The sequence below is a fragment of the Rhinopithecus roxellana genome, chromosome 14 (genome assembly GCF_007565055.1).
Source record: "Rhinopithecus roxellana isolate Shanxi Qingling chromosome 14, ASM756505v1, whole genome shotgun sequence".
Lineage (NCBI taxonomy): Eukaryota > Metazoa > Chordata > Mammalia > Primates > Cercopithecidae > Rhinopithecus > Rhinopithecus roxellana.
This window is the reverse complement of record NC_044562.1, coordinates 89,994,476-90,021,361: the sequence shown is the minus strand read 5'-3', so window position 1 is coordinate 90,021,361 and position 26,886 is coordinate 89,994,476. Positions and strand designations below refer to the sequence as shown.

Here is a 26,886-nt window from a genome sequence, read left to right as displayed (position 1 = left end):
CTCGCTAGTGCTCTTATTCTCAGTTCTCTTAGCTGTTTAACAAGCATCTGCATCTCGCATTCTGTTACACAGCAGCAAGGATCCCTGCATCCCAGACACCAATGCCATTACTACCTGGGAACTCAGAACTGCAGTACCTCCACACAGTTGTGCATCAGGCCTGAGTTCTGTGATTATTCCATGGGTGCTACTCATCAGGCACCAGTGCCAAGAGGGATCCCTTCAGCCATAGCTTCTCTGGTGGGAAAAAAAAATAGATTGTGGTGATCTTAGCAGTCATTGCCACCAAAGATCCAACAACTCTTGCTGCCACTGCAGAAACTCACAACATTGACTGCTGTGTATCCCTGTGATTTTTATCTATACCAACCTCAGCAGACAGAGCTGCACAGAGACCACACAGTTGGCACCCTGACTGGTGCCAGAACCACTGCACCCCACCCCAGGGAGGAAAGTCAGTCCACAATGAAACTAGCCCATGAAGTCTACAAAAGGTGACTCTTCCACTAAGTGCACAGACATTAATGTAAAGCAGCAAGAAAAATGGGAGACATAATACCATCTAAAAAACATAACCTCCCAGTAGCTGACCCGAAAGAAATGGACATACATAAACTGCCTCTTAAAGAATTCAAAATAATTGCTTTTAAAAAAATACAGAGGCCAGGCGCGGTGGCTCAAGCCTGTAATTCCAGCACTTTGGAAGGCCGAGACGGGCGGATCACGAGGTCAGGAGATTGAGACCATCCTGGCTAATACGGTGAAACCCCGTCTCTACTAAAAATACAAAAAAAAAATTAGCCAGGCGAGGTGGCGGGCGCCTGTAATCCCAGCTACTCGGGAGGCTGAGCCAGGAGAATGGTGTGAACCCGGGAGGCGGAGCTTGCAGTGAGCTGAGATCGGGCCACTGCACTCCAGCCCGGGTGACAGAGTGAGACTCTGTCTCAAAAATAAATAAATAAATAAAAATTTAAAAATACAGAGAAACATTTCACTGAAATCAGCAAAACAACAGATGACCAAAATAAGAAATGTAACAGACAGATTAAAATTGTTTTTTTTTTTTTAAATTCTGGAGCTGACAAATACAATTAATGAACTAAAAATGCAGTAGAGAGCATTAACAGCAGACCTGATGAAGCAGAAGAATTAATACATGAACTCAAAGACAGATTATTTCAAAACATACAGTCAGAGAAGAAAACATGAAGCTTAGAAGATTTAAAGCTTACAAGATTTTCTCAAAAGAGCAAATATCCTAGTTATGGGAGTTTAAGCAGGAAAAGAGAGGGATAAAGGGCCAGAAAGTTTACTTAAATAAATAACAGCAGAAAAATTTCCAAATCTGAGGAAAGGTATAAATATTCAGGTATGAGAAGGTCAAAGGTCTGCAATCAGATTCAACCTGAACAAGATTATACTAAGATATAATCAAACTGTCAAAAATCAAAGATGAAGAGAGCATCCTGAAAGCAGCAAGAGAAAAGCAAATCACATATAATGGAGTTCCAATAAGGCTAGAAGTAGATTCTCAGGAGAAACCTACAGGCCAGGAGAGAGAGGGATGATAAATTCAGTGTGCTGAAGGAAAAAAGGCAACTGTCAACCAACAGTACTTTACTTGGCAAAGTTGACTTTCAGAAATGGAGATAAAAACTTCCTCAAACAAAAACTGAGGTAGTTCATCACCACCAGATGTGTCTTATAAGAAATGATAAAGGGAGTTATTCAAGCTGAGAGTTGAAAGGATGCTAATGAGTAACACAAAAACATCTAGAAGCATAAAGCTCATTGGTACAACTACACAAATTTAGAATAATAGTATAATGGTGGGTCTTTAATATGAATGTTAAAAAACAAAACTATTAAAAATAATGGCTACAATAGGCCTGGTGTGGTGGCCCATGCCTGAAATCCCAGCACTTTGGGAGGCCGAGGAAGGCAGATCACCTGAGGTCAGGAGTTCGAGACCAGCCTGGCCAACATGGTGAAACCCCATCTCTAAAAACAAATACCAAAATTAGCTGTGCATGGTAGCAGGTGCCTGTAATCCCAGCCACTCAGGAGACTAAGACAGGAGGAATCACTTGAACCCGGGAGGTGAAAGTTGCAGTAAGCCAAGATCATGCCATTGCACTCCAGTCTGGGCAACAAGAACAAAACTCCGTCTGAAAAAAAAAAAAAAAAAAAAGAGACCAAGAAGCAGGATCTTTGCTCCTTCTGGGATCTCTATCTGGTTCAGCCCACCTGCCTCCACTCCTGCATTGACCATGTCCATCAGGGTGAGCCAGAAGTCCTACAAGGTGTCCACCTCTGGCCCCAGAGCCTTCAGCAGCTACTCCTACACGTGTGGGCCTGATGCCCACATCAGCTCCTTGAGCTTCTCCCGAGTGGGCAGCAGCAGCTTTCTGGGTGTCCTGGGCAGAAGTTGTGGTGGGGCCAGCAGCATGGGAAGCATCACTGCCGTCACAGTCAACCAGAGCCTGCTGAGCCCCCTTAACCTGGAGGCGGAACCCAACATCCAGGCTGTGCGCACCCAGGAAAAGGAGCAGATCAAGGCCCTCAACAACAAGTTTGCCTCCTTCTTAGACAAGGTACAGTTCCTGGAGTAGCAGAACAAGATGCTGGAGACCAAGTGGAGCCCTCCTGCAGCAGCAGAAGACGGCTCAGAACAACATGGACAACATGTTCGAGAGCTACATCAACAACCTTAAGCGGCAGCTGGAGACTCTGGGCTAGGAGAGGCTGAAGCTGGAGGCAGAGCTTGGCAATATGCAGTCCTCCTGGTGGAGGACTTCAAGAACAAATGTGAGGATGAGATCACCAGGCATACAGAGATGGAGAATGAATTTGTCCTCATCAGGAAGGATGTGGATGAAGCTTATACAAACAAGGTAGAGCTAGAGTCTTGCCTGGCAGGGCTGACTAAAGAGATCAACTTCTTCCGGCAGCTGTATGAAGAGGAGATCCAGGAACTGTAGTCCCAGATCTTGGATACATCTGTGGTGCTGTCCATGGACAACAGCCGCTCCCTAGACGTGGACAGCATCATCGCTGAGGTCAAGGTGCAGTATGAGGAGATTGCCAACCACAGCCAGGCTGAGGCTGAGAGCATGCACCAGATCAAGTATGAGGAGCTGCAGACGCTAGCTGGGATGCATGCGGATGACCTGCGGCATATGAAGACTGAGATCTCCAAGATGAACCAGAACATCACCCAGCTCCAGGCTGAGATTGAGGGCCTCAAAGGCCAGAGGGTTTCCCTGGAGGCTGCCATCACAGATGCCGAGCAGCATGGGGAGTTGGCTGTTAAGGATGCCAATGCCAAGCTCTCCAAGCTGGAGGCTACCCTGCAGTGGGCCATGGCATGGCAGCTGCATGAGTACCAGGAACTGACGAACATCAGACTGGCCCTGGACATCAAGATCACCACCTATAGGAAGCTGCTGGAGGGCAAGGAGAGCCGGTTGGAGTCTGGGATGCAGAACATTAGTATCCATACCAAGACCACCAGTAGCTATGCAGGTGGGTGGTCTGAGCTCAGCCTATGAGGGCCTCAGAAGCCCCAGCCTCAGTTACGGCCTCGGCTCCAGCTTTGGCTCTGGCACGGGCTCCATCTCCTTCAGCCACACCAGCTTCACCAAGGCCGTAGTTGTGAAGAAGATTGAGACCCACGATGGGAAGCTGGTGTCCGTGTCCTGTGACGTCCTGCCCAAGTGAACAGCTGCAGCAGCCCCTCCCAGTGCCCCTCCTGCAGCTGCCCCAGAGCCTGGGAGGGAGGCCGCTGTGCAGGGGAGTACAGGGAACAGGAGACCTACCTGAGGCTCAGCCCTAGCCCTCAGCCCACCCGCGGAGGAGTTTACTGCCTGGCGATCCCCCTTGCCCATGCCTCCAGCTACAATTGCTTTTTTTTTTTTTTTGTCCAAAATAAAACCTCAGCTAGCTCTGAAAGAAATAATAATAATAATATTAATGGCTACAATAATTTATTAAGGAATATACAATATAAAAATATGTAAATTATGACATAAAAACCATAAAATGTCAGGCAGGGTAAATGTATGTAATCAAAGTTAAGTTGTAATCAGCTTAACATAGCCTGTTATAACTATAAGCTGTTTTATGTAAGCCTCATGGTAACAACAAAGCAAAAACCTACAGTGGATAAACAAAAGATACAAAGTAAGGAATTAAAGCATACCACTAGAGAAAAATCGTCTAATCACAAAGGAAGAAGGCATGAAAGGAAAAAAGAATGAAAGAGCTATAAAACAACAGAAAACAATGAACAAAATGGTAGTACTAAGTCCTTACCTATCAATAATTACCTTGAATGTAAATAGATTAAATTCTTCAACCGAAAGACAGAGTGGCTGAATAGGTTAAACACACACACACACACACACACACACACACACACACATACACACACACACAAAGACTGAACTGTATGCTGCCTAGAAGAGACTCACTTCACCTTTAAGGACACATTTAGATTAACTGAAAGGATGGAAAAAGATACTTCATTCAAATGGAACCAAAAGAGAGTGGGGTTAGATATAATTATATAGGTCCAGTACACCAGTATGGTTTGTATATTTTGTCCCCTCCCAATCTGATGTTGAAATATGACTTCCAGTGTTGGAGGTGGGCCTGGTGGGAGGTGTTTGGATCTTGGAGGCAGAGCCCTCATGGATGGCTTGGTACTGTCCCCATGGTGATAAGTGAGTCCTCATGGGATCTGGTTGTTTAAGGGAGTATTGTGCCTCCCCCTTCTTCTCTTACTCCTTTTCTCACCATGTGATGCACTGGATCCCAATCCCCTTCCACCATAAGTAAAAGCTCCTTGAGGCCTCATCAGAAACAGATGCTAGCACCATACTTCCTTTACAGCCTGCAGAACCATGAGCCAATGAAATCTCTTTTATTTATAAATTACCCAGCTTCAGGTATTTCTTTATAGCAACACAAAAATTGTCACACACTTTGTCAAAAAACTATAGAATGAGACAATTATTATATAATGAAAAGGGATCAGTTCATCAAGAAGATACAATAATTGCAAATATGTGTGCATGCAACATCAGAGTTCTTAAATACATAAAGCAAATATTAATAGATCTGAAGAGATAGATAGCAATGCAATAATAGGAGATTTTAATACCCCACTGTCAACAATAGACAGACATCCAGACAGAAATTCAGTAAGGAAACACTGGAATTCAACTACATTTTAGACCAAATGGACATAACAGATATATGCAGAACATTCCATCCAATATTAACAGAATACACATTCTTCTCAGGAACACATGGAACATTCTCCAGAATAGATCATATCTTAGGCCACAAAATAAGTCTTAAAAAATTTATTAATAAGATTGAAATAATATCAGGTAGCTTTTTCAATTGCAATAGTATGAAACTCGAAATAATAAGAACATTTGAAAATTCACAAATATGTGGAAATTAATTTTAAACAAATGGGTCAAAAAAGAAATTTAAAGGGAAATTTAAAAAATCTTAAAACTGCTGGGAACAGTGGCTACACCTGTAATCCCAGCAGTTTGAGAGGCTGAGGTGGGTGGGTCACCTGTGGTCAGGAGATCAAGACCAGCCTGGCCAACACAGTGAAACCCCATCTTACTAAAAATACAAAAAATTAGCCAGGCGTGGTGGTGGGCGCCTGTAATCCCAGCTACTTGGGAGACTAAGACAGGAGAATCTCTTGAACCCAGGAGGCAGAGGTTGCAGTGAGTCCAGATCATACCATTGCACTCCAGAGCCTGGGCAACAAGAGTGAAACTCCATCTCAAGACAAATAAATAAAACTAAAATCTTGAAACAAACAAAAATGGAAATACAGTATCCCAAAACTTGAGATGTTGCAAAAGAAGTTTGAAAAGAGAAGTTTATAACAATGAATGCTTGTATCAAAAAAGAAGAAAAGCCCTAAATAAACAACCTAATGTTACCTCTTAAGGAACTAGAAAAAGAAGAACAAACTAAGCTCAAAGTTAGGAGAAAGAAAATCGTAAATATCAGAGCAGAAATAAATAAAATAGAGACTAGAAAAACAGAAAAGATTAAGAGAAGAGCTGGTTTTCAAAAGAGAAACAAAATTGATAAAACTTTAGTTAGATTAATAAAAAAGAGAAAATGCTTAAAACCAGAAAGAGGAGACATTACAGCTGATACCACAGAAATACAAAGGACCATAGACTACTATAAAAAAATGATACACCAGGCTGGGCACAGTGGCTCATGCCTGTAATCCCAGCACTTTGGGAGGCCGAGGTGGGTGTATCACTTGAGGTCAGGAGTTCGAGACCAGCCTTGCCAACATGGTGAAACCCCATCTCTAATAAAAAATACAAAAATTACCTGGGCTTGGTGGCACACACCTGTAATCCCAGCAACTTGGGAGACTGAAGCAGGAGAATTACTTGAACCTGGGAGGTGGAAATTGCAGTAAGCCAAGATCGTGCCACTACACTCCAGCCTGGGCATCCAAATGAGACTCCATCTCAAAAAAAAAAAAAAAAAAGAAAAAACTTAACAAATTGTATAACCTAAAAGAAATGGGTAAATTCCTAGACACATACCAACTTAAAAAGACTAAATCATGAAGAAATTGATAATTTGAAATGACCAATAATGAGTAAGGAGATTGAATCAGTAATAAGAAGTCTCCCATTAAAGAAAAGCCCAAACTTGATGATGCCACTGCTGAATACTACCAAACATTTAGACAATTAAAACCAATCCTTCTGAAACTCTTCCAAAAAATTGAAAAGGAAGGAGATCTTCCGAACTAATTTTACAAAGGCCTGATACCAAAGGCAGACAAAAACAGTACAAGAAAAGCAAATTATAGGCCAATATCCTTGATAAACATAGATGCAGAAATCCTCAAGAAAATACTAGCAAACCAAATTCAACAGCACATTAGAAGGGTCATTCACCATGATCAAGTGGGATTTATCCCTGTGAATTTGCATATTCACCGTATGCAAATCAGCAGTGATACACCATATTAACAGAATAAAGGACAAAAACTTTATAATTATCTCAATAGATACAAAAAAGGCATTCAACAAAATTCAGCATCCTTTCATGATAGAAACACTCAACAAATTAGGTAGAGAAAGAATGTCTCTCAACATAATAAAGGCCTTATATGACAAGCCCATAGCTAACATAATGCTCAGTGAAAAGTTGAAAGTTTTTTCTGAAATCAGGAACAAGACAAGTATGCCCACTTTCAGCATTTCCATTCAACACAGTATTGGAAGTCCTAGCCAGAATAATTAGGCAAGAGAAAGAAAAGGCTTTCAGATTGTCAATGAAGAAGTTAAATCGTCTGTTCGCAGATAACATGATTTTATATTTAGAAAACTCTAAAGACTCCACCGAAAAACTATTACAAGTAATAAATTCAGTAAAGTTGCAGGATACAAAATTAACACAAAAATCAGTAGTGGTCAGACATGGTGGTTTATACTTGTAATCCCAGGACTTTGGGAGGCTGAGGTAGGAGGATCACTGGAGGACAGGAGTTTGAGACCAGCCTGGACAACATAGTGAGATGCCCATCTCTACAAAAAATAAAAGAATTAGCCAGGTGTGGTGGCACGACCTGTAGTCCTAGCTACTTGGGAGCCTGAGGTGGGAAGATTGCTTGAGCCCAGGAGTTTGAGGTTATAGTGAGCCATGATCATGCCATTGCACTCCAGCCTGAGTAACAGAGTAAGACTCTACCTCCAAAAAAAAAAAAAAAAAAAATCAGTAGCATTTCTACATGCTAACAACAAACTATCTGATAAATCTGGCCAGGTGCAGTCTCTCACGCCTGTAATCCCAGCACTTTGGGAGGCCAAGGTGGGAGGATCACTTGAGGTTCAAGAGTTTGAGACCAGCCTGGCCAACATGGTGAAACCCATCTCTAGTAAAAATACAAAAATTAGCCAGGCGTGGTGGCATGCACCTGTAATCCCAGCTACTCAGGAGACTGAGGCAGGAGAATTGTTTGAACTTCAGAGGTGGAGGCTGCAGCAGCACTGCACTCCAGCCTAGGCAACAGAGCAAGACTCCATCTCAAAAAAAAAGGAAGAAGAAATCAATAAAACAATGCCATTGACAATAGCTAGTAAAAAAATCAAAATACTTAGGAATAAATTTAACCAAGGAGATTAGCCATTCTACAATGTATACACATTTTAAAACATTATGTTATACATCATAAATATATACAATTTTTACTTGTCAATTAAAAATAAATAAGCCTGGGCAACATAGTGGGACTTTGTCACTACAAAAATAAAAATAAATTAGCCAGGCATGATGGTGTGTTTCCTGTGGTCCCAGCTACTCCAGAAGCTTAGTTGGGAGGATTACTTGAGCCCAGGAGTTTGAGACTGCAGTGAGCTATGATTGTGCCACTGTACCCTAACGAGGGCAACAGAGTGAGACCCTGAATCTGTAAGTAAAATAAGTAATGAAAAAGTATATAGCTAAAAATTAGAGGTGTCAGTGTATGTAAATTTTATAGAAAAGAACCATGTGATGATGATGATGGAGTGAGGTGGTAAAGAATGGGTAAACATATCAATGATGTTTTTTAAAATGGCAGAATTGATAATTGAGCTGCTATTTTATTGTTGTCTGTGTATGGTAGGGTTTTTTGTTTTTGTTTTTTGAGACGGGATCTGCCTCTTTCACCCAGTCTGGAGTGCAGTGGCACAGTCCTGGCTCCCTGCAACCTCCACCTCCCAGTCTCAAGTGATCCTCCCACCTCAGCCTCCCGAGCAGCAGGGACTACAGGTGCCAACCACCATGCGCAGCTAATTTTTGTACTTTTTGTAGAGAAAGGATCTTGCCATGTTGCCCACGCTGGTCTTGAACTCTCGAGCTCAAGCGATCCACCCACCTCAGCCTCTCAAAGTGCTGGGATTACAGGTGTGAGCCACCACACCCGGCCTCTATGCATGTAAAAGTTATATAATGTGAAGAAATTAAGAAAGAAATAGCTCTGAGGACATTTCTGAGGACATTTACCAATTATGATCATTCCATTCTTTTCTATAAATCCAAATTATCTGGTGTAATTTTCCTTAAGACTGAAGAATTTATTACCCTTTTTAATTCAAAAATTGTTTTTAATTGAGAAAATGGTATATATTTGTCATGTACATTACGTTTGAAACACTGTGGAATGGCTAAATCAACATAATTAACATATGTATTACATCATCTTTTTTTTCTGGTAAGAACACTAAAAATCCTGCTTCATAGAGATCTCCAAGAATATAACACATTGTTATTAACTATAATCCCCATGTTGTACAATAGACCTCCAAAAATATAATACATTGTTAAGAACTATAGTCCCCATGTTGTACAATAGACCTCGGAGAATGTAATACATTGTTATTAACTATTGTCCCTCTGTTGTACAATAGAACTTACTCCTTCTAAGTGAAATTTTGTGTCCTTTGACAAACGTCTTCCCAATACCCCTCTCCCCAGCCTCTGGTAACTACCATTCTACTCTGTACTTCTATTAGTTCAACTTTTTTAGATTTTACATGTAATTGAGATCATGTGGTATTTGTCTTTCAGGTTTATCCATATTGTCACAAATGACAGGATTTCTTTCTTTTTAAAGGCTGAATAGTATTCCACTGAGTATGTATACCGTATTTTTAAATATGTTCAGCTGTGGTGTACATAATGTCTGTGACATTAGTATTTCTGAAAGTCTCCAGATCTGATCAGGGAGTCTCTCAGAGCTTTATTTGAAAATATCTTTATTTTGCTTTCCTTCTTTTTATTTTTTTATTTTTTATTTTTTTAGAGACAGACTCTCACTCTGTTGCGCAGGCTGGGGTGCAGTGGTGCGATTATAGTTCACTGCAGCCTCAAACTCCTGGGCTGAAGCAATCCTTCTGCCTCAGCCCCCTGAGTAGCTGGGACCACAGGCTCACACCACCATATGTGGCTAAATGTTTCTTTTATTTTTTTGTAGACATGGAGTCTTGCCATCTTGACCAAACTGGTCTTGAGCTCCTGGGCTCCAGTGATCGTCCCCCACAGCCTCCCAAAGTCCTGGGATTACAGGCCTGAGCCACTGTGCTCCCGCCACTTTCATTTTTAAAAGGACAGTTTCAATAGATGTAGAATTGGGGGTCAACAGGTTTTTCTCCTCTCAATACCTTAAATATATCCTTCCATTTAGTCTGACTTTTTTTGTTTTTATTGAGAACTGACCTGTTTGTGTTTTTGTTACCTTGTGTGTAATACGCCATTTTTCTCTGTTGCTTTCAAGATAGGTTTTCTTTGCTATCTTTTTTTTTTTTCCTATCTGGATTTAACCAGTTTGTCTATGATGTGTCTATTTGTGTTTTCTTTGTATTTATCCTGCTTGGGGTTTGTCATTTAGCTTATTGGATCTGTAAATTAATGTCATTCAGTAATTTGGGGATGTTTTATTTCTTTGAATATTTTTCTGTCCCATTCTATCTCGTCTTTTGGTTCTCCTCCTTCCTCCCCCCACCCCCCACCCCCCACCCCAGTTTTTAGATTGGTAATTTTTGGTAAGAAGAATTTCTGCCATCTTCAGTTTGCTCTTAATCCTGTCCAGTTATTTTTTAAAGAGGCAGTCTGTCACACACTCTGTCACCCAGGCAGGAGTGCAGTGGCATAATCATAGCTAACTGTAACCTCAAACTCCAGGGCTCAAGAGATTCTCTTTTATCAGCCTCCCAAAATCCTGGGATTACAGGTGTGAGCCTCCACACCCAACTGCAGTGAATTTTTTTTTTTTTTTTTTTTTTTGAGACGGAGCCTATATCTGTCGCCCAGGCTGTAGTGCAGTGGTGCGATCTCGACTCACTGCAACCTCTGCCTCCCGGGTACACTCCATTCTCCTGCCGAGTAGTTGGGACTACAGGCGCCTGCCACAACGCCCAGCTAATTTTTTGTGTTTGTGGTAGAGACGGGGTTTCACCGGGTTAGCCAGGACGGTCTCGATCTCCTGATCTCGTGATCCGCCCGCCTCAGCCTCCCAAAGTGCTGGGATTACAGGCGTGAGCCACTGCGCCCGGCCGAATTTTAAATTACAGTTACTGAACTTTGTAACTGGAGAGTTTCAGTTTTACTTGTTTTCTGATATTTTCAGTGTGTTCATTTATTGTGCATACATCCTACTTTAAGTCTGTGTATATGTTAATAATAGTTGCTTTGAAATAATTATCTCATAATTGCAATATCTGGGAAATCTTTTTTTTTTTTTTTTTTTTTTGAGGCAGAGTCTCACTCTGTTGACCAGGCTGGAGTGCAGTGGCACGATCTTGGCTCACTGCAACCTCCACCTCCCAGGTTCAAGCGATTCTCCTGCCTCAGCCTCCTGTGTCTGGGAAATCTCTAGGGTCTGTTTTTATTGACTGTCCTTTCCCCACTGGAGTATAGGTCACATTTTCCTATTTCTTTATATGTCTAGTGTTTTTATGATTGGATACTTGGGATTTTGAATGATACATTTGAGAGATTGAGGATTCTGTTTTGCTTTTCTGAAAAAGAATTTTTATTTTAGAATCCAGTTAACTTGACTGAACTCAGACTCCAAACTGTCTCCTCTGTAGTGGTAGTGCTGAAATCTTTGCTTAGTTATTTCATTTTTCAGTGACTGATTTTCTGCCATGATTCTTGGGTTTCCCTCCCTTGCCTCATGATTAGTTTAGTGATTAGCACAGGTCTTGGGAGGATTTTATATACAAATTTTGGGGTTTCCTCCTCTTTGGCTCCCTCCCTTTTATGAAATCTCTCCTAAATATCTGATAGTTCTGCCAGCCTTGAACTCTGTTATCTATGTCAAGCCAGTAAGACTTGGCTTCCTGCCTAACCTACCCCCAGTGGTAAGCAGATTTAGCAGTGCCCTCAGTCATAAAAACCACAAATGTGCAAATCCCACCTTTTACAGATTTATCCTCCCGGTCACTTTTTGCCTTTGCCAGGGACCATGTGCCCTCTGTAGGCAAGATAGTTTCCAGAAATGGAGGAGTCGAATTTTTGATGTCCAATCAGATAAGTTACTCTTTCTCTCCCAAAGAGATACTGAGAGAGTGGTTGCGAGGACAGGAGTATATTGTTTGAACTACATCAACATGGAAGTTGACGCAGGGAAGAGGTATTCTCTCCTGATACTCCCTAGTATTTTGTTCTCCTAATTGAGCTTAAACCTGCAGTCAGTTTAGTAAAGGAGATTAACAGTCTGTCATATGGTTGGACTGCTGATAATTCTTACAAAATTGGGAGGAGAGGGAAGGAGGAGGAGGACTGAAAGCAGTTGAGAGCAACCAAAAGCAGAAAGAAACTGGATGGGAAAGAAAAGCTAAGTTTCTCTCAAGACACTTGATGTGTCAGAACAGTATAATGCTTATATCAAATCCATGTTCCCTAGGTACCCAAATTAAATTCCCTCTCTATTCCAAATAATGTACAGACAAATTATCCAGGATAACATATGAAGAGATTTGGCAATTAAATGGTGACTAATATATACTGCCCAGGAATGTAGGAGGATATCCAAAGGTTAATAATCCAGAGGATATCTGGAAAATTGGCCACTTTGTGGACTTTACAGCTTGCCCTTGTTCTATTTTATGCTTTTTATTTAAATCTACTTTGTCTGATACTAATATAGCTATTCTAATTTCATTTCGTTTCTATTTACCTGGTATATCTTAACTCATATCTTTATTTTTATTTATTTATTTATTTATTTATTTTGAGACGGAGTCTCACTCTGTCACCCAGGCTGGAGTGCTGTGGCCGGATCTCAGCTCATTGCAAGCTCCGCCTCCCGGGTTCACGCCATTCTCCTGTCTCAGCCTCCCGGGTAGCTGGGACTACAGGCGCCGCCACGTCGCCCAGGCTAGTTTTTTGTAGTTTTTTTTTAGTAGAGACGGGGTTTCACCGTGTTAGCCAGGATGGTCTCGATCTCCTGACCTCGTGATCTGCCCGTCTCGGCCTCCCAAAGTGCTGGGATTACAGGCTTGAGCCACCGCGCCCGGCCATATCTTTATTTTTATGCTTCTGTGTCATTTTGCTTTAAGTAGATCTCAAATAGCGTATAGTTGGATTTCGATTTTTGTTTTTTATGATTTGAGATTCTTTGTATTTAAAAAGAAGTTTGCATCTATCATACTAAATAATATAATTGTTCTTCTTCCATCTTCTTGTTTTGTACTTTGTGTTATATGCCTTACTCCTGTTTTTCCCACTCAGTCTTTTGCTTTTGCTCAAGTTTTTCTGGCTCTTTTGTTTTACCCCTAGTAATTTGGAAATTAAACATTCTATTTTGATTTAATTAGTAATTAAAATTAAAAGAAAATGAACCTCTATTTCTTTACTAACATGAAAAATACACTAGTGTCTATCAATGTGCCTGGAAATAACGAATGAGTCACATACTTTAGTATTTCCCTTTTGTTCCTACTCTTACAGTTTGTTGCAATAATTTGAGCTTTAGATCCAAACTGTTATTAGTATTTATTCTTTTTATATATCCTTAAGAAATACTTTTCACATTTGCATTTCCTTATGTAGCTATGTTAACCTTGTTAAGAATAACTTCTTAGAGGTTATTTTATTTTATTTTATTTTTTGAGACGGAGTCTTGCTTTGTCACCAGGCTGGAGTGCAGTAATGCAATCTTGGCTCACTGCAACCTCTGCCTCCTGGGTGCAAGTGATTCTCCAGCCTCAGCCTCCTGAGTAGCTGGGATTACAGGTGCATGCCACCACGCCCAGCTAATTTTTTGTATTTTAGTAGAGACAGGGTTTCACCATGTTGGCCAGGATGGTCTCGATCTCCTGACCTCGTGATCCACCCACCTTGGCCTCCCAAAGTGCTGGGATTACAGGCATGAGCCACCACGCCTGGCATACGTTAATTTTTATGTTTACATTTTACAATGTCCATCTGTATTTCTTTTATAACATATCTTCCCTTATACCTAAGGACTTTATTTGTGTTGATTTATTGGACATTAAAATATTTCTTTGAGTGATTTTTAAAGAGTATGTGTTGGAATCTGCATATCTGAAAATATTAAATGGATGTTTGTCTGACATGGCAATTATAACGATAGGAAATCTTCCTAAGTAACTGATAGTAGTATGTAAAGATGTATGTACAAGTTTATTTTGCAGTTTTATTACAAAAGCAAAACTTAGAAAGTAATAAACATCTATAAATAGATACCAGTCAAATAAAATATAATTTTCTCTAGACATAACTGCAAAATCTTGTTTTATCACCTTTGTCATCTAAAATTAATATAAATATATTAATCTTTTGCCTGTTTCATGTGCAAGTTGAAATTGTAACATACATTTAGACCATATAAAGCAAGCATTAGCATGTCAGACTGAGAACATCAATAGTAGGGGCCAGATGTGGTAGTTCACACCTGTAATCCCAGTGCTGCATGAGGCTGAGGCAGGAGCTTGCTTGAGCCCACGTTATCGTGAACTATGATTGCACCACTACATTCCAGCCTGAGTGATGGAACGAGACCCTGACTCTAAAAAAGAATTATATTTAGTACCTTTTTTCCATTTGTCAGATTAAATATTGGCTAGCTAAACATTTATTATTGGTTTTTTTTTTTTTTTTTTTTTTTTTGAGATGAAGTCTCGCCCTGTTAACCAGGCTGGAGTGCAGTGGCATGATCTCGGCTCACTGCAAGCTCCACCTCCCGGGTTCACGCCATTCTCCTGCCTCAGCCTCCCGAGTACCTGGGACTACAGGTGCCCGCCACAACGCCTGGCTAATTTTTTTGTATTTTTAATAGAGACAGGGTTTCACCGTTTTAGCCAGAATGGTTTCGATCTCCTGACCCCGTGATTTGCCTCCCAAAGTACTGGGATTACAGGCGTGAACCACCGTGCCTGGCCTATTATTGAGAATTTTTACAAGAAGTTTAATTTTAGTCTTTTCATTGTAGTCACTCCATGGATTCCTTTGGGCAACCCAGACCAGAAGATAATCAGTCAGTAGTCAGCAGAATGCAAAAGAAATACTGGAAAACTAAACAGGTCTTTATCAAAGCAACAGGAAAAAAAGAGGATGAGCACTTGGTGGCGTCTGATGCTGAACTGGATGCTAAACTTGAGGTAAATTTGAGCATTCTATGTATTGCATATAACCGGCTATTATTTGAGGCTCCAAGGGGGAGTGCAACAAGTTTTCACACTGGAGAGCTTATGGGGATAATAGAATGTTTAGTTGTATCCAGCTGTCAATCAGAGCTCTGACTAGGAGGTCACAGTTCTCACAAACTGAAAATTTGCAAAATTGGTATTCACTAACTTAGATAAAATATGAATAAAGTAGTTTCTCTGGCACACATATTATAGTTTTTAAGCTAAGTCTTAATGAATTAATTACATTCTCAATTGATACCATATACTCATTATATATCAAGTCGTACTATTTTGTAGTACTTTGATGTGAAATCTTATACCTCATTGAAATAATTAAAATCAAACAGCGAATGAATATAATAGTTATTGTTTCTATTTTATTAAAAGATAGAGTTATTGAAATATTTCCTAATGCCTTTTTTGACTGCTTTTTATTTTAAATAATTGCCATGAAACAATTTTAAACCAATAAATGGTTTAAAGTAATTAGGCTAATTAGAGAAGAGTATAATATAAATGAATTAAAAAGTCTGATTTTTTTTTTTTTGGACGGAGTTTCACTGTGGTTGCCCAGTCTGGAGCACAGTGGCGCAATCTCGGCTCACCACAACCTCCACCTCCTGGGTTCAAGCGATTCTCCTGCCTCAGCCTCCTGAGTAGCTGGGATTACAGGCATGCACCACCATTCCCAGCTAATTTTGTATTTTTAGTAGAGACAGGGTTTCTCCCTGTTGGTCAGGCTGGTCTCAGACTCCTGACCTCAGGTGATCCACCTGCCTCAGCCTTTCAAAGTGCTGGGATTACAGGTGTGAGCCACCATGCCCAGCTCAAATGTCTGAATTTTTAAATGCAGATTTACTAACTCAACATATATATATACTAGTTTAAGCTAACTCTTACAAATATTTCTAAGCAGGGATTCTGTTATACTTGGAATATAATCATTATGGTGGGATTCTTAAAAATACGGGTCTAATTAAGCTGGTCTTGATCAAGTATTTTCATTCTGCAAAAAGTAAACTTACTGCCAAAACAAATATGGAAATAGATAAAAAATTTAACAAGATTTTACTATTTGTATTGAAAAGTATTGCTAGGATTCAGTGACAAATGTGTAAAAATGAAGACTTTATTATTATTAGTGTTGTATGTTATAACGCAACAGGAACTTGTTCCAGATATATTCCCATCGAAGTGGGAATGTATGAGGTTTTGGTATTGTTTTACATTGTTAGGTCATCTGTGGGTGACATGTTTTATATTCAGTGTAAATCTGGCCATTAGATAAGTATTTGGAATCAACCAAGAACTGTCTTCCACATTTGTATTTTTTAAGAATGAGAAACAGTTTTATTATAAAAATAAAAATAGTACATAAACCTCTGGAAAAAATATCAAGCATAATCACGTCATCTTAGTAGAACTATCTTTTCTATATTCTTTTTTTTTTTTTTTTTTTTTTAAAAAAAAAGCCTGTTGCCCAGGCTGGAGTGCGGTGGCATGATCTCAGCTCACAGCAACCTCTGCCCCCAGGGTTGTTCAAGTGATTCTCCTGCCTCAGCTTCCCAAAGAGCTGGGATTACAGGAGCCTGCCACCATGGCTGGCTAATTTTTGTATTTTTAGTAGAGACAGGGTTTCACCATGCTGGACAGGCTGGTCTCTAACTCCTGAACTCAGGCGATCCACCCACTTCGGCCTCCCTCTCAAAGTGCTGGGATACAGGCAGGAGCCATGAGCTACCGTGCCCAGTCTTTTGTATTCTTTTCTAATCTTCTTCCGTATGCATTTAAAACAGATTTTACAATTGCCAAATCCAGATACCAAATGCACTTCAAATATGTCTAAAGTCATAAGGAAAATCGATGCCTGCTCCTCCTTTTACGATTTTCGTGTTTATTATCTATCTTCTTTAGGTTTGATCAAACATAAAAATAATAATAAAAACTGCTCCAGAGATAGAATGTTCAGGCTTCTTGATGATATTAGGCATCTGAAAAATCAAAAGGTTAGGGCTTAGTATTATATAGCAGTACCAAGGTCTTTTTGAACTAAGTCACATAAAAATTCTTTAGTGTAGCTGGGCACGGTGGCTCACGCCTGTGATCCCAGCACTTTGGGAGGCCTAGGCGGGCGGATCACGAGGTCAGGAGAGCGAAACCATCCTGGCGAACACGGTGAAACCCTATCTCTACTAAAAATACAAAAAAATTAGCCGGGCGTGGTGGTGGGCACCTGTAGTCTCAGCTTCTCAGGAGGCTGAGGCAGGAGAATGGTGTGAACCCGGGAGGCGACGGAGCTTGCAGTGAGCGGAGATCGCGCCACTGCACTCCAGCCTGGGAGACAGAGCGAGACTCCGTCTCAAAAAAAAAAAAAAAAAAAAAATTCTTTAGTGTAGATTCTGAACAGATAGGCCTTGCTATTAAAAAAAAAAAAAAATCTAATCCCAGCACTTTGGGAGGCTGAGGCAGGTGGATCACGAGGTCAGGAGTTCAAGACCAGCCTGGCCAAGATGGTGAAACCCTGTCTCTACTAAAAATACAAAAATTAGCTGGGCATGGTAACAGGCACCTGTAAACCCAGCTACTCAGGAGGCTGAGGCAGAAGAATCGCTTGAACCCAGGCGGCAGAGGTTGCAGTGAGCCGAGATCGCACCACACCACTGAACTCCAGCCTGGGTGACAGAGTGAGACTCCACCTCAAAAAAAAAAAAAAAAAATCCTCATTGTAGTTATACTCTAAAACTTATGCTGGCTTGTTTATCTGGGAACACCTACATGTATTAATTTGTTGAAGAGTTATGTCATGTATATAGTGTGGCCTCATCTCAGATTTTCATGTGCTTAATTTTGAAACGAGAGTCTACTGGATATTTCCTTTTCTGTTAGCAATTAGCAGCAGTAGTAATGAAAGAATTAATATCTATAGAAAATTCTAAAAAAAATCTAAAAATAATTTATATTTGATGTTATAATACATTATTTAATTTTTATAGTAAATTCACTAATCTGTTTTGCTTAGACCAGTATGGAAGAAAAGCCAGACTCGGAGTTAACACTTTGTAAGGTTATCTACACTCTGTTCATCTGTGGTTGGCAATATTTGATGCAGTTTATATTAGATTTATGTTTTTGTTATTTAGATTGTTTGGAGCTGAGATGAGGACAAACTTGTCACTTTTAATTTTTTGTTTGCTCCCATATATTTATTATCATTTTTTCCAGCTCTCATGGAGGAATGTGCTTTCTACATAGGAAGTAAAACCAAAACTAAAGCACATGTCATAGCCAAGGAAAATAGACGTAATGTTTTTAAAACAGACATAATACTTACAAGAAAATGTTATGCTTTTGGAGTGCTTATAACATATGTTTGTTTCTAGTTCTTTAAATTGTCCTAATAAAATTTATATCTCAAGGTTTTTCACTCCGTTCAAGAGACATGCACTGAACTTCTGAAGATAGTCGAGAAATACCAACTAAGACTCAATGGTATGAAATCATAGATATCTATCTGATAATTCCCATTTAAAATAAATATTAGCATTTTTTAAAATGAAAGATTTAATAGTAGAACAATTTTGTGAATAGCATCTTATGGCAGAATATGAATATTTACAGTGACGTGTTCTCAAAGGCACCCCAGTATTCTCTCTTTTCTCCTCAGTTAATCAAATCCTCTAACCCAGATTTATGTTTTGCTGATATTCTTTTTTTTCTTTGAGACAGGGTCTTTCTCTGTCACCCAGGCTGGAGTGCAGTGGTGCGATCACAGCTCACTACAGTCTCCACCACCTGGGCTCAAGTGATCCTCCCGCCTCAGCCTACCAAGTAGCTAGGATTACAGGCGTGTATACCTGTATACCACTATACCTGGCTAATTTTTGTACTTTTTTGTAGACACAGGGTCTCACTACGCTGCCCAGACTGGTTTCAAACTCCTGGTCTCAAGTGATCCTCCTGCCTCGACCGCCCAAAGTGCTGGGATTACAGGTGTGAGTCACCATGCCTGGGCCTGCCCAGCATCTGAAATGGATTTGTTTCCATCACTTAAACCTCTCTTTCTTGACTCCCACTTGCCCTTGCAGTTAAATTTCATTCCTCTGCTGCTGTTTACAGAAAAACGTGATATAATTGTCTGTATGCATGGTCTCTGTTCCTTTCCTTCCACTTTCTCTTGTACTCACTCCAGTCAAGTTTTCGGCTAATTTTTTTTTTTTTTTTTTTTGAGACGGCGTCTAGCTCTGTCGCCCAGGCTGGAGTGCAGTGGCGCGATCTCGGCTCACTGCAAGCTCCGCCTCCCGGGTTCCCGCCATTCTCCTGCCTCAGCCTCCCTAATAGCTGGGACTACAGGCGCCCACCACCACGCCCGGCTAATTTGTATTTTTAGTAGAGACGAGGTTTCACTGTGGTCTCGATCTCCTGACCTCGTGATCCGCCCGCCTCGGCCTCCCAAAGTGCTGGGATTACAGGCGTGAGCCACCGCGCCCGGCATCCAGTCAAGTTTTCATCCCCATCACTCCACCAAATTTCTCTTGTCAAGGTCATGATTAACCAACTCCTGTCTAAATCTGGCTTATCACATTATTTAACACAGTTGATTATTTCCTATTCCTTGATACACTTTCTTCACTTGGCTTTCTGGGTTTTCCTCCTCCTGGTCACTCTTTCTTGGCATCCTGCCTTTGCTGATCCTCTTCTCTCCTGGACCTGTTCGGGTTAAAACTCAATCTTTGGATCACTTTTCCTTTTTTAATTACCATGGGCCTGCTGGACATGGCTACCTCTCTAATCACACCTCCTAAAACTTTCTCTCCTTTAGCCATGTTAATATCTTACATAGTAGGCATATCTGCATAGTGGAATCCCTAACTTCCTTTGGGTATTTGGTCAAATGTCATCTTTTTAAATGAGGCCCTCCCTGAACTGCATATCTAAAATGCAATACTCTCTGCCCTCAGAGGATACAAAAAATACAATACAATACAATACAATACAATACAATACAATACAATACAATACAATGCAATGCAATACCCTTTTCTCTCAAAACTCCCTGTCCAGTTAACAATATTCAACATTCTATATATTTTGTCCATTGTTTTTCTTCCCACCACTAGAATATGCCCTCCTTAAGGGCAGACTTTTTTTTTTTTTTTTTGAGGTGGAGTCTCACTCTGTCGCCCAGGCTGGAGTTCAGTGGCACGATCTCAGCTCACTGCAACCTCTGCCTCCCGGGTTCAAGCAGTGCTCTGCCTCAGCCTCCCAAGTAGCTGGGATTATAGGCACTTACCACCACACCCGGCTAATTTTTGTATTTTTAGTAGAGATGGGGTTTCACCATCTTAGCCAGGTTGGTCTTGAACTCCTATCCTCATGATCCACCCGCCTTGGCCTCCCAAAGTGCTGGGATTACAGGCGTGAGCCACTGCACCCGGCCAGGACAGAATTTTTCTGTTATATTTCTGTGTCCCCAGTCTAGAAACAATGTCTAGCATGTAGTCAGTACTCGATAAATATTTGATTTCAATGAATCAATAATTTTTCTCATGTAGCTATGTAAATTAATCTCATCGCTTTATAATCAGAGCTTATACATTGTCCCATTAAAGAAAGAAATCCAATAAACCGTGATTATTCAAGTATTTTTTTGACTACCTGCCATGTGCTTTTCCCAAGGAAATAGTTGGAGAAACAACTTTTTGTAACAAAAAGAGAGACAATATAAGTAGTATGTAATTGAGTTCAGAATAATGATATAGACATAACTGAATTCCTAGGAGTGAAAAATAACCATGGATTAGAGTAATTGGTAAAGGCAACTCTATAGACAGGAATTGAGGTAAAACTTAAAGGATTTATAGAAGTTGAACATGTAGAGAAGAGACTTGGAGTTTAAAGAGCTTAAAGAATGAGAACAGCCTGCATGGACAGAAGAGTTTGTCATTGAAACTAATGGGAGGATAAAGGAACAAAGGAAATTTGGGGTCAGATTACTAACGACCTTACATATTTTACCAAGCAGTAAAAGGCCATCACAATCACTGGACCAAGTGAGTCCTGTCTTAGAAATGAAAATGTGAAGAAAATCAGCAAGTTTATATACCCTGAAATCACTAGATCTTTTAGCACTCTGGTAGAGCATTTCAGGATAAGGAAGAGATATACATATATAGATTTAATTGTGTATTTTCGCTTCAAGATTGTGTATAAATACGTGATTTCTTGAAGACAATTGTATTAATACATCTGTTGGGAGTAACATCAGACAAATGCAGTAGGTTAGTCCAGCACCATAACTTTATGGGAATCTCTTGACTGTGGGGAGAACACGTCAGGGAGGGGTCTCTGTAGATTTTGGCAGGCAGGTCTCAACATAGAAGCAGCAAAGATTCAGCCTCATTGACTGCCCTTTCTGCAATGATAAAGGTAAGCTTCAGTGATCATTTATGTTCAGTTGATAGTTGATAATGAAGTATTCCAAGTATTCAAAGTGCTTTCTGAACCACTATACCCAAATGAATATTTTCTAGTAGGTGGTTTTTTTTTTTTTGTTGTTGTTGTTTTGTTTTGTTTTGTTTTTGATGTGGAGTCTCGCTGTGTCACCCAGGCTGGAGTGTAGTGGCACGATCTATGCTCACTGCAAGCTCCACCTCCCGGGTTCATGCCATTCTCCTGCCTCAGCCTCTCGAGTAGCTGGGACTACAGGCGCCTGCCACCACGCCTGGCTAATTTTTTGTATTTTTAATAGAGATGGGGTTTCACCGTGTTAGCCAGGATGGTCTTGATCTCCTGACCTCGTGATCCACCCGCCTCGGCCTCCCAAAGGGCTGGTATTACAGGCGTGAGCCACCGTGCCCGGCCCTAGTAATTTTCATTGAGGTATATTTTATGAAGTTCTGATTCAAAGGAAATGTGTAAACTATACATCAGCATTAAATTAGCATGACTCCCCAAACCGCATCTGCTCTGAATCAGGTCAGTTGTTAATGGTTTTATTAGAGATGAGACTACAGACTGTGTAGACACCTTCCTCAGTACACCATTGTGCTCTCCTTGGGTCACTCTTACAGGCATGGTGGCGAGGACGGGGGAGTGGGGAGGTAGCATGAGGAGGCCTGAGTTCTGTTGCTGCCCCACAAATAGGCATTTACCTTTCAGTTTTAACTTTGATTTTCTATGAAGTAGGATGAAATTAGGCATGACATTTGTTGTTATGTACTTTAAGCTTATAATTGGAGCGCAGTGGGTTTTCTCCCCTTATTAGTCTTACTGTGGTTACAGGATCAGCTTACACTAGATCAGTATTTCTTAAATTGTGGTGAAGGACTTTTTTTTGTTGTTGCATGGTTTACTTTCAATCTGTTGTAAACTGATACCTTTGTAAAATTCAATAAAAATGAATTTTCAGCTGAGCACTGTGACTCGTGCCTGTAATTCCAGTGCTTTGGGAGGCCAAGGTGGGAAGATGGCTTGAGGCTAGAAGTTTGAGACCAGCATGGGCAACATAGTGAGACCCTGCCTCTAAAATAATTTTTTAAAAATTAGTCAAGCACTGTGGCTCATGCCTGTAGTCTAAGCTACTCAGGAGGCTGAGGCAGGAGGATCCCTTGAGCCCAGGAATTTGAGGTTGCAGTGAGCTATAATCAAGCCACTGCACTCCAGGCTGGGCATCAGAGCAAGATCCCATCTTTAAAAAAAATAACTTTCAGAAAAATGAAATAAAATGCGTGAAAAATGTATTATAACCTCACTTTATTAGATGTGACAAATATAAAATGCTCAAAGTCTCTATACAGTTATTCTCAGCTTCCTTACTTCTTTGCTTGTCACAGCTTGGTAACAGAGGATTCTGGACCGATACTGGTCCATGGCCCACACTGAGCAGCAGTGCACTAGATGACAGTTTTTAGGGTTGCTGGAGCAGAACTGTGGACATCTGTGGGTCTGGGATACCGAGCATAGGAAACTGAAGCCAGGATGGAGTCAAGAATGAATTAACAAGTTTAAATAGGAAACAAATACTTTGTAAGAGGCAATTATCCTAAAATACATCTCTGCACATTTGAAAATGCCTCATTTTTGGCTTTGTTTTGTAGTTTTGAGGGATTTTTGTCACTAAAAATCAGTCCTTCTCAAAGCGAGGTCCATGGATTCACTGTGTCGAAACCATCTGGAGTGCTGATAAGAAGCCAGATTCCCTAGACCTATGGAAACTAGAGTCTCTGGAAATGGAGCCCAGGAATTGCATTTAAAAAATAAGTCTCTCTTCTTCCCCCCAAGTAAATCTTGTATAGAAAGTTATTGCTGTGAGAATTTTAGTTGTGTATATGTTTTAAACAAATGATGAAAGGACACAATTAACTACACTGTAATTTTTTTCCTAGTTATATCAGAGGAAGAAAATGAGCTAGGGCTCTTTTTAAAGTTTCAAGCGGAACGGGATGCAACTCAAGCTGGCAAAATGATGGACGCCACTGGCAAGGCACTTTGTTCTTCAGCCAAGCAAAGGTTTACCATGGTGGTTCATTATCTTGAATCTGTAGTCAATCTGACAGTTTTGACATATGTACTTAAATTTGCATATTTGTAAAGGTCACTGTTCATTCTAATAAAGGGTTAAAGAGAAATATACCGCAGTTATATGTTTTGACACCTAATTCTTAATTACTAATTTTGTATTCAAAATAATTATTTAATGATTGATGTTCTTTTCTTTTATTTCCCCTAAAATCAGACAAGTGTCAGTTATATTTCTCAACTGGTTTAATGTAACAGTCATAGAATGACTAATATCTTAAAAATGTGTATTTCCAATTTCACTTTTTGATACCATACTATAAATACAGTGGTACTTTTTAATTAGAAGAATTTTTTTCTTCTTAATTACATAGTTTCCAGTTATTATTTCAGTTTCTAATATAATGATACCTACTGGAAAGAATCTCCTGTAATTACTAAACCGAGCCCAAATCTTTAGCATTTAAGAAGAATAAAATAGTCCTTATCAGACCTATAATGATGGTATCCAATTTATATAGCTTTATTCTGAAACATCACATCAGTGCAGAGTCTCTCTCGAAGGAAGTGACATGGAGGTACTAAGTACAGGGCCCTCCAATGGCCACTAAGCAAAAAGGAGGAATTGGATTTAATTTGTGTTTCTTAAATACTTGTTGTCTTGTCCTCATCCTCAGCTGCTAAGAACTCCATACTCATTAGTTCTCCTAGAATCTCATCTACTCTGCCAAACCCAGGTTTTCCCTGAACTTGTCAAATGAAAGGTTTCTGTTAATTGGATTATGCTTTATGAATGCAGGTTCTCTGTTCCTTTCAACTGTTTTCTAAATGGCACATTTACTTGGCAGGTTATTTATACATGGAATAACATCCAAAGTATTGCAAAATGACATATTTCCTAAAGTAACAAGGGGGGAGGTTTAGACACTTTTTTTGTTTGTTTGTTTTTGAGGTGGGGTTTCACTCTGTTGCCCAGGCTGGAGTGCAGTGGTGCCATCTCGGCTCACTGCAACCTCCACCTCCCGGGTTCAAGTGATTCTCCTGCCTCAGCCTCCCGAGTAGCTGGGATTACAGGCACCCGCCCACCACTCCCGGCTAATCTTTTGCATTTTTAGTAGAGACAGGGTTTCGCCATGTTGGCCAGGCTGATCTCAAACTCCTGACCTCAGGTGATCTGCCCGCCTTGGCCTCCCAAAGTGTTGGGATTACAGGCGTGAGCCACCGCTCCCGGCCAACACATATTTATTGATAATTCAGAGTTGGCTATATGATCCTTATTTGCTTTCAAAATCTCCTTAGGGAACTTAATAAATTTTAACTTGTAGATTCATCTTGTTAGCAAATATGCTTTGTCATTGGTTTAAACTTTGTTTTGTTTTACTTATGATGTGTTCAGCCCTCTGATTTTTACCTCTCTGCCATTAGATTGGCCCTGTGTACTCCTCTGTCTCGTCTGAAGCAAGAAGTAGCAACATTCAGCCAAAGGGCGGTATCTGATACCTTGATGACAATTAATCGGATGGAGCAGGCGCGCACAGAATACAGAGGAGCTCTGCTGTGGATGAAAGATGTATCCCAAGAGCTGGACCCAGACACCTTAAAGCAAATGGAAAAGTTTAGAAAAGTATGAAAATGTATCCTTTTCCTTTTCTTGGTGTATGGAATACGGAACTGCCACAGAATAATTAAGATAATAAAATTTCAGCCATTTTTTGAGAAATATATGTTTCATTATACATTCTTGGTTGCTTGGAGACTAGTTGAAGTACAAAAGTTTGTCACACTTTTATTTTTACTCCTGGAGTGGCGTCTTCACACTGTCTACCTTTTTTATTAATTTTTTTATCTGTCTCATGATAGATCTAAATTACTTCTTAAATGTGCTTGCTTAAACTTTTGAGATTCGTTGCAGGAAGAAAATAGTTTATTACAGTGGGACAAAAGTAATTTAAGTAAAAACTCGTGTAAAATGATTGTTAATTATAAGAAAATATGAAGGTTATCAAAATTTTTATTCTGTCACAATACAAAGTTTGGCCACAGACTTCATAAGCAACTATGTATGAACATATGTTTTTGCTAAATAAACTCCTTATTATAAATTATAGCCCCTCATTTTATGATACATAAATAACAAAATTCATTTTATCATTCATTTCATAAATAGAGACCCCATAATAAAAATCATAATATTTAATACTGATGGAGCCATGACTCTGGGCCAGATGTTAAGTGGTTTGCCTCATTGATTACACACAACAGCCCTATGAAGTAGGTGAATACATGGCCTCAGGCCACAACAACCTTGTATTCCATCCCTTTTACATCCTTTGACAGAATACAGTCCAAGGGAGTGATTGAACAACATTGTGAATGCGCTAAATGCCACTTAATTGAACACTTTAAAATTGCTAATTGTATGTTATGCAACTTTCACCTCAATTTTTAAAAGAAGAATAATGTATTAGTCTATTTTCATGCTGCTGATAAAGACATACCCGAGACTGGAAAGATATTTAATGGACTTAACAGTTTCACGTGGCTGGGGAGGCCTCACAATCATGGTAGAAGGCAAGGAGGAGCAAGTCACGTTTTACATGGATGGTGGCAGGCAAAAAGAGCTTGTTTTTAAAACTCCCCCTTTTAAAACTATCAGATCTTGTGAGACTTACTATCACAAGAACAACATGGGAAAGACCTGCCCCCATGATTCAATTATCTCTCACTGGGTCCCTCCCATAACATGGGAATTCAAGATGAGATCTTGGCAGGGACACAGCCAAACCACATCAAATACAATCCAAGTCCCTATCTGGACCCTAAAAACCCTGCATGGCCTGATCCCTGGTCCCTCCACAACCACATGTTGTACTTCCTTCCTACACTCCAGGAAGAATGTGCTTTACCTCCTTACTGCTTGTTCTTCTAACATGATAAGGTCTTCACCCCCTACCACTCTCAGAACCTTTGTCCTTGCTTGTCCCTAGTTCTGGAATGGTCTCCCCAGGGTCTTAGTGTAGCCTGCTCATCATCTTTCTGTCCCAGTTCAAACATCATGCATGATCTCACAGGGAGTTTCATGTCATCAGTCATTCATTTCTGTTTACTTATTTGCTACCTTTGCAACTATATATTTACTTCTTTTTTTTCCTGTGCCTCC

At 40.2% G+C, this 26,886-nt stretch overlaps 1 protein-coding gene and 1 pseudogene across 3 annotated transcripts in view; both read left to right on the top strand.

The window, feature by feature from the left end:
* The window catches only part of ICA1L (islet cell autoantigen 1 like), a 100,164-nt gene that overhangs the window by 26,576 nt on the left and 46,702 nt on the right, over positions 1 to 26,886 (top strand). For all 3 annotated transcript variants that reach the window (XM_030916757.1, XM_010386891.2, XM_030916759.1), the window contains 4 exons: positions 15,011 to 15,179; positions 18,626 to 18,698; positions 23,594 to 23,717; positions 25,152 to 25,350. In XM_030916757.1, coding sequence (XP_030772617.1) covers positions 15,018 to 15,179; positions 18,626 to 18,698; positions 23,594 to 23,717; positions 25,152 to 25,350 — 558 coding nt within the window. In that variant the 5' untranslated portion in view covers positions 15,011 to 15,017. The remainder of the gene's footprint in view (positions 1 to 15,010; positions 15,180 to 18,625; positions 18,699 to 23,593; positions 23,718 to 25,151; positions 25,351 to 26,886) is intronic.
* On the top strand, positions 2,271 to 3,720 carry LOC104680798 (annotated as a pseudogene).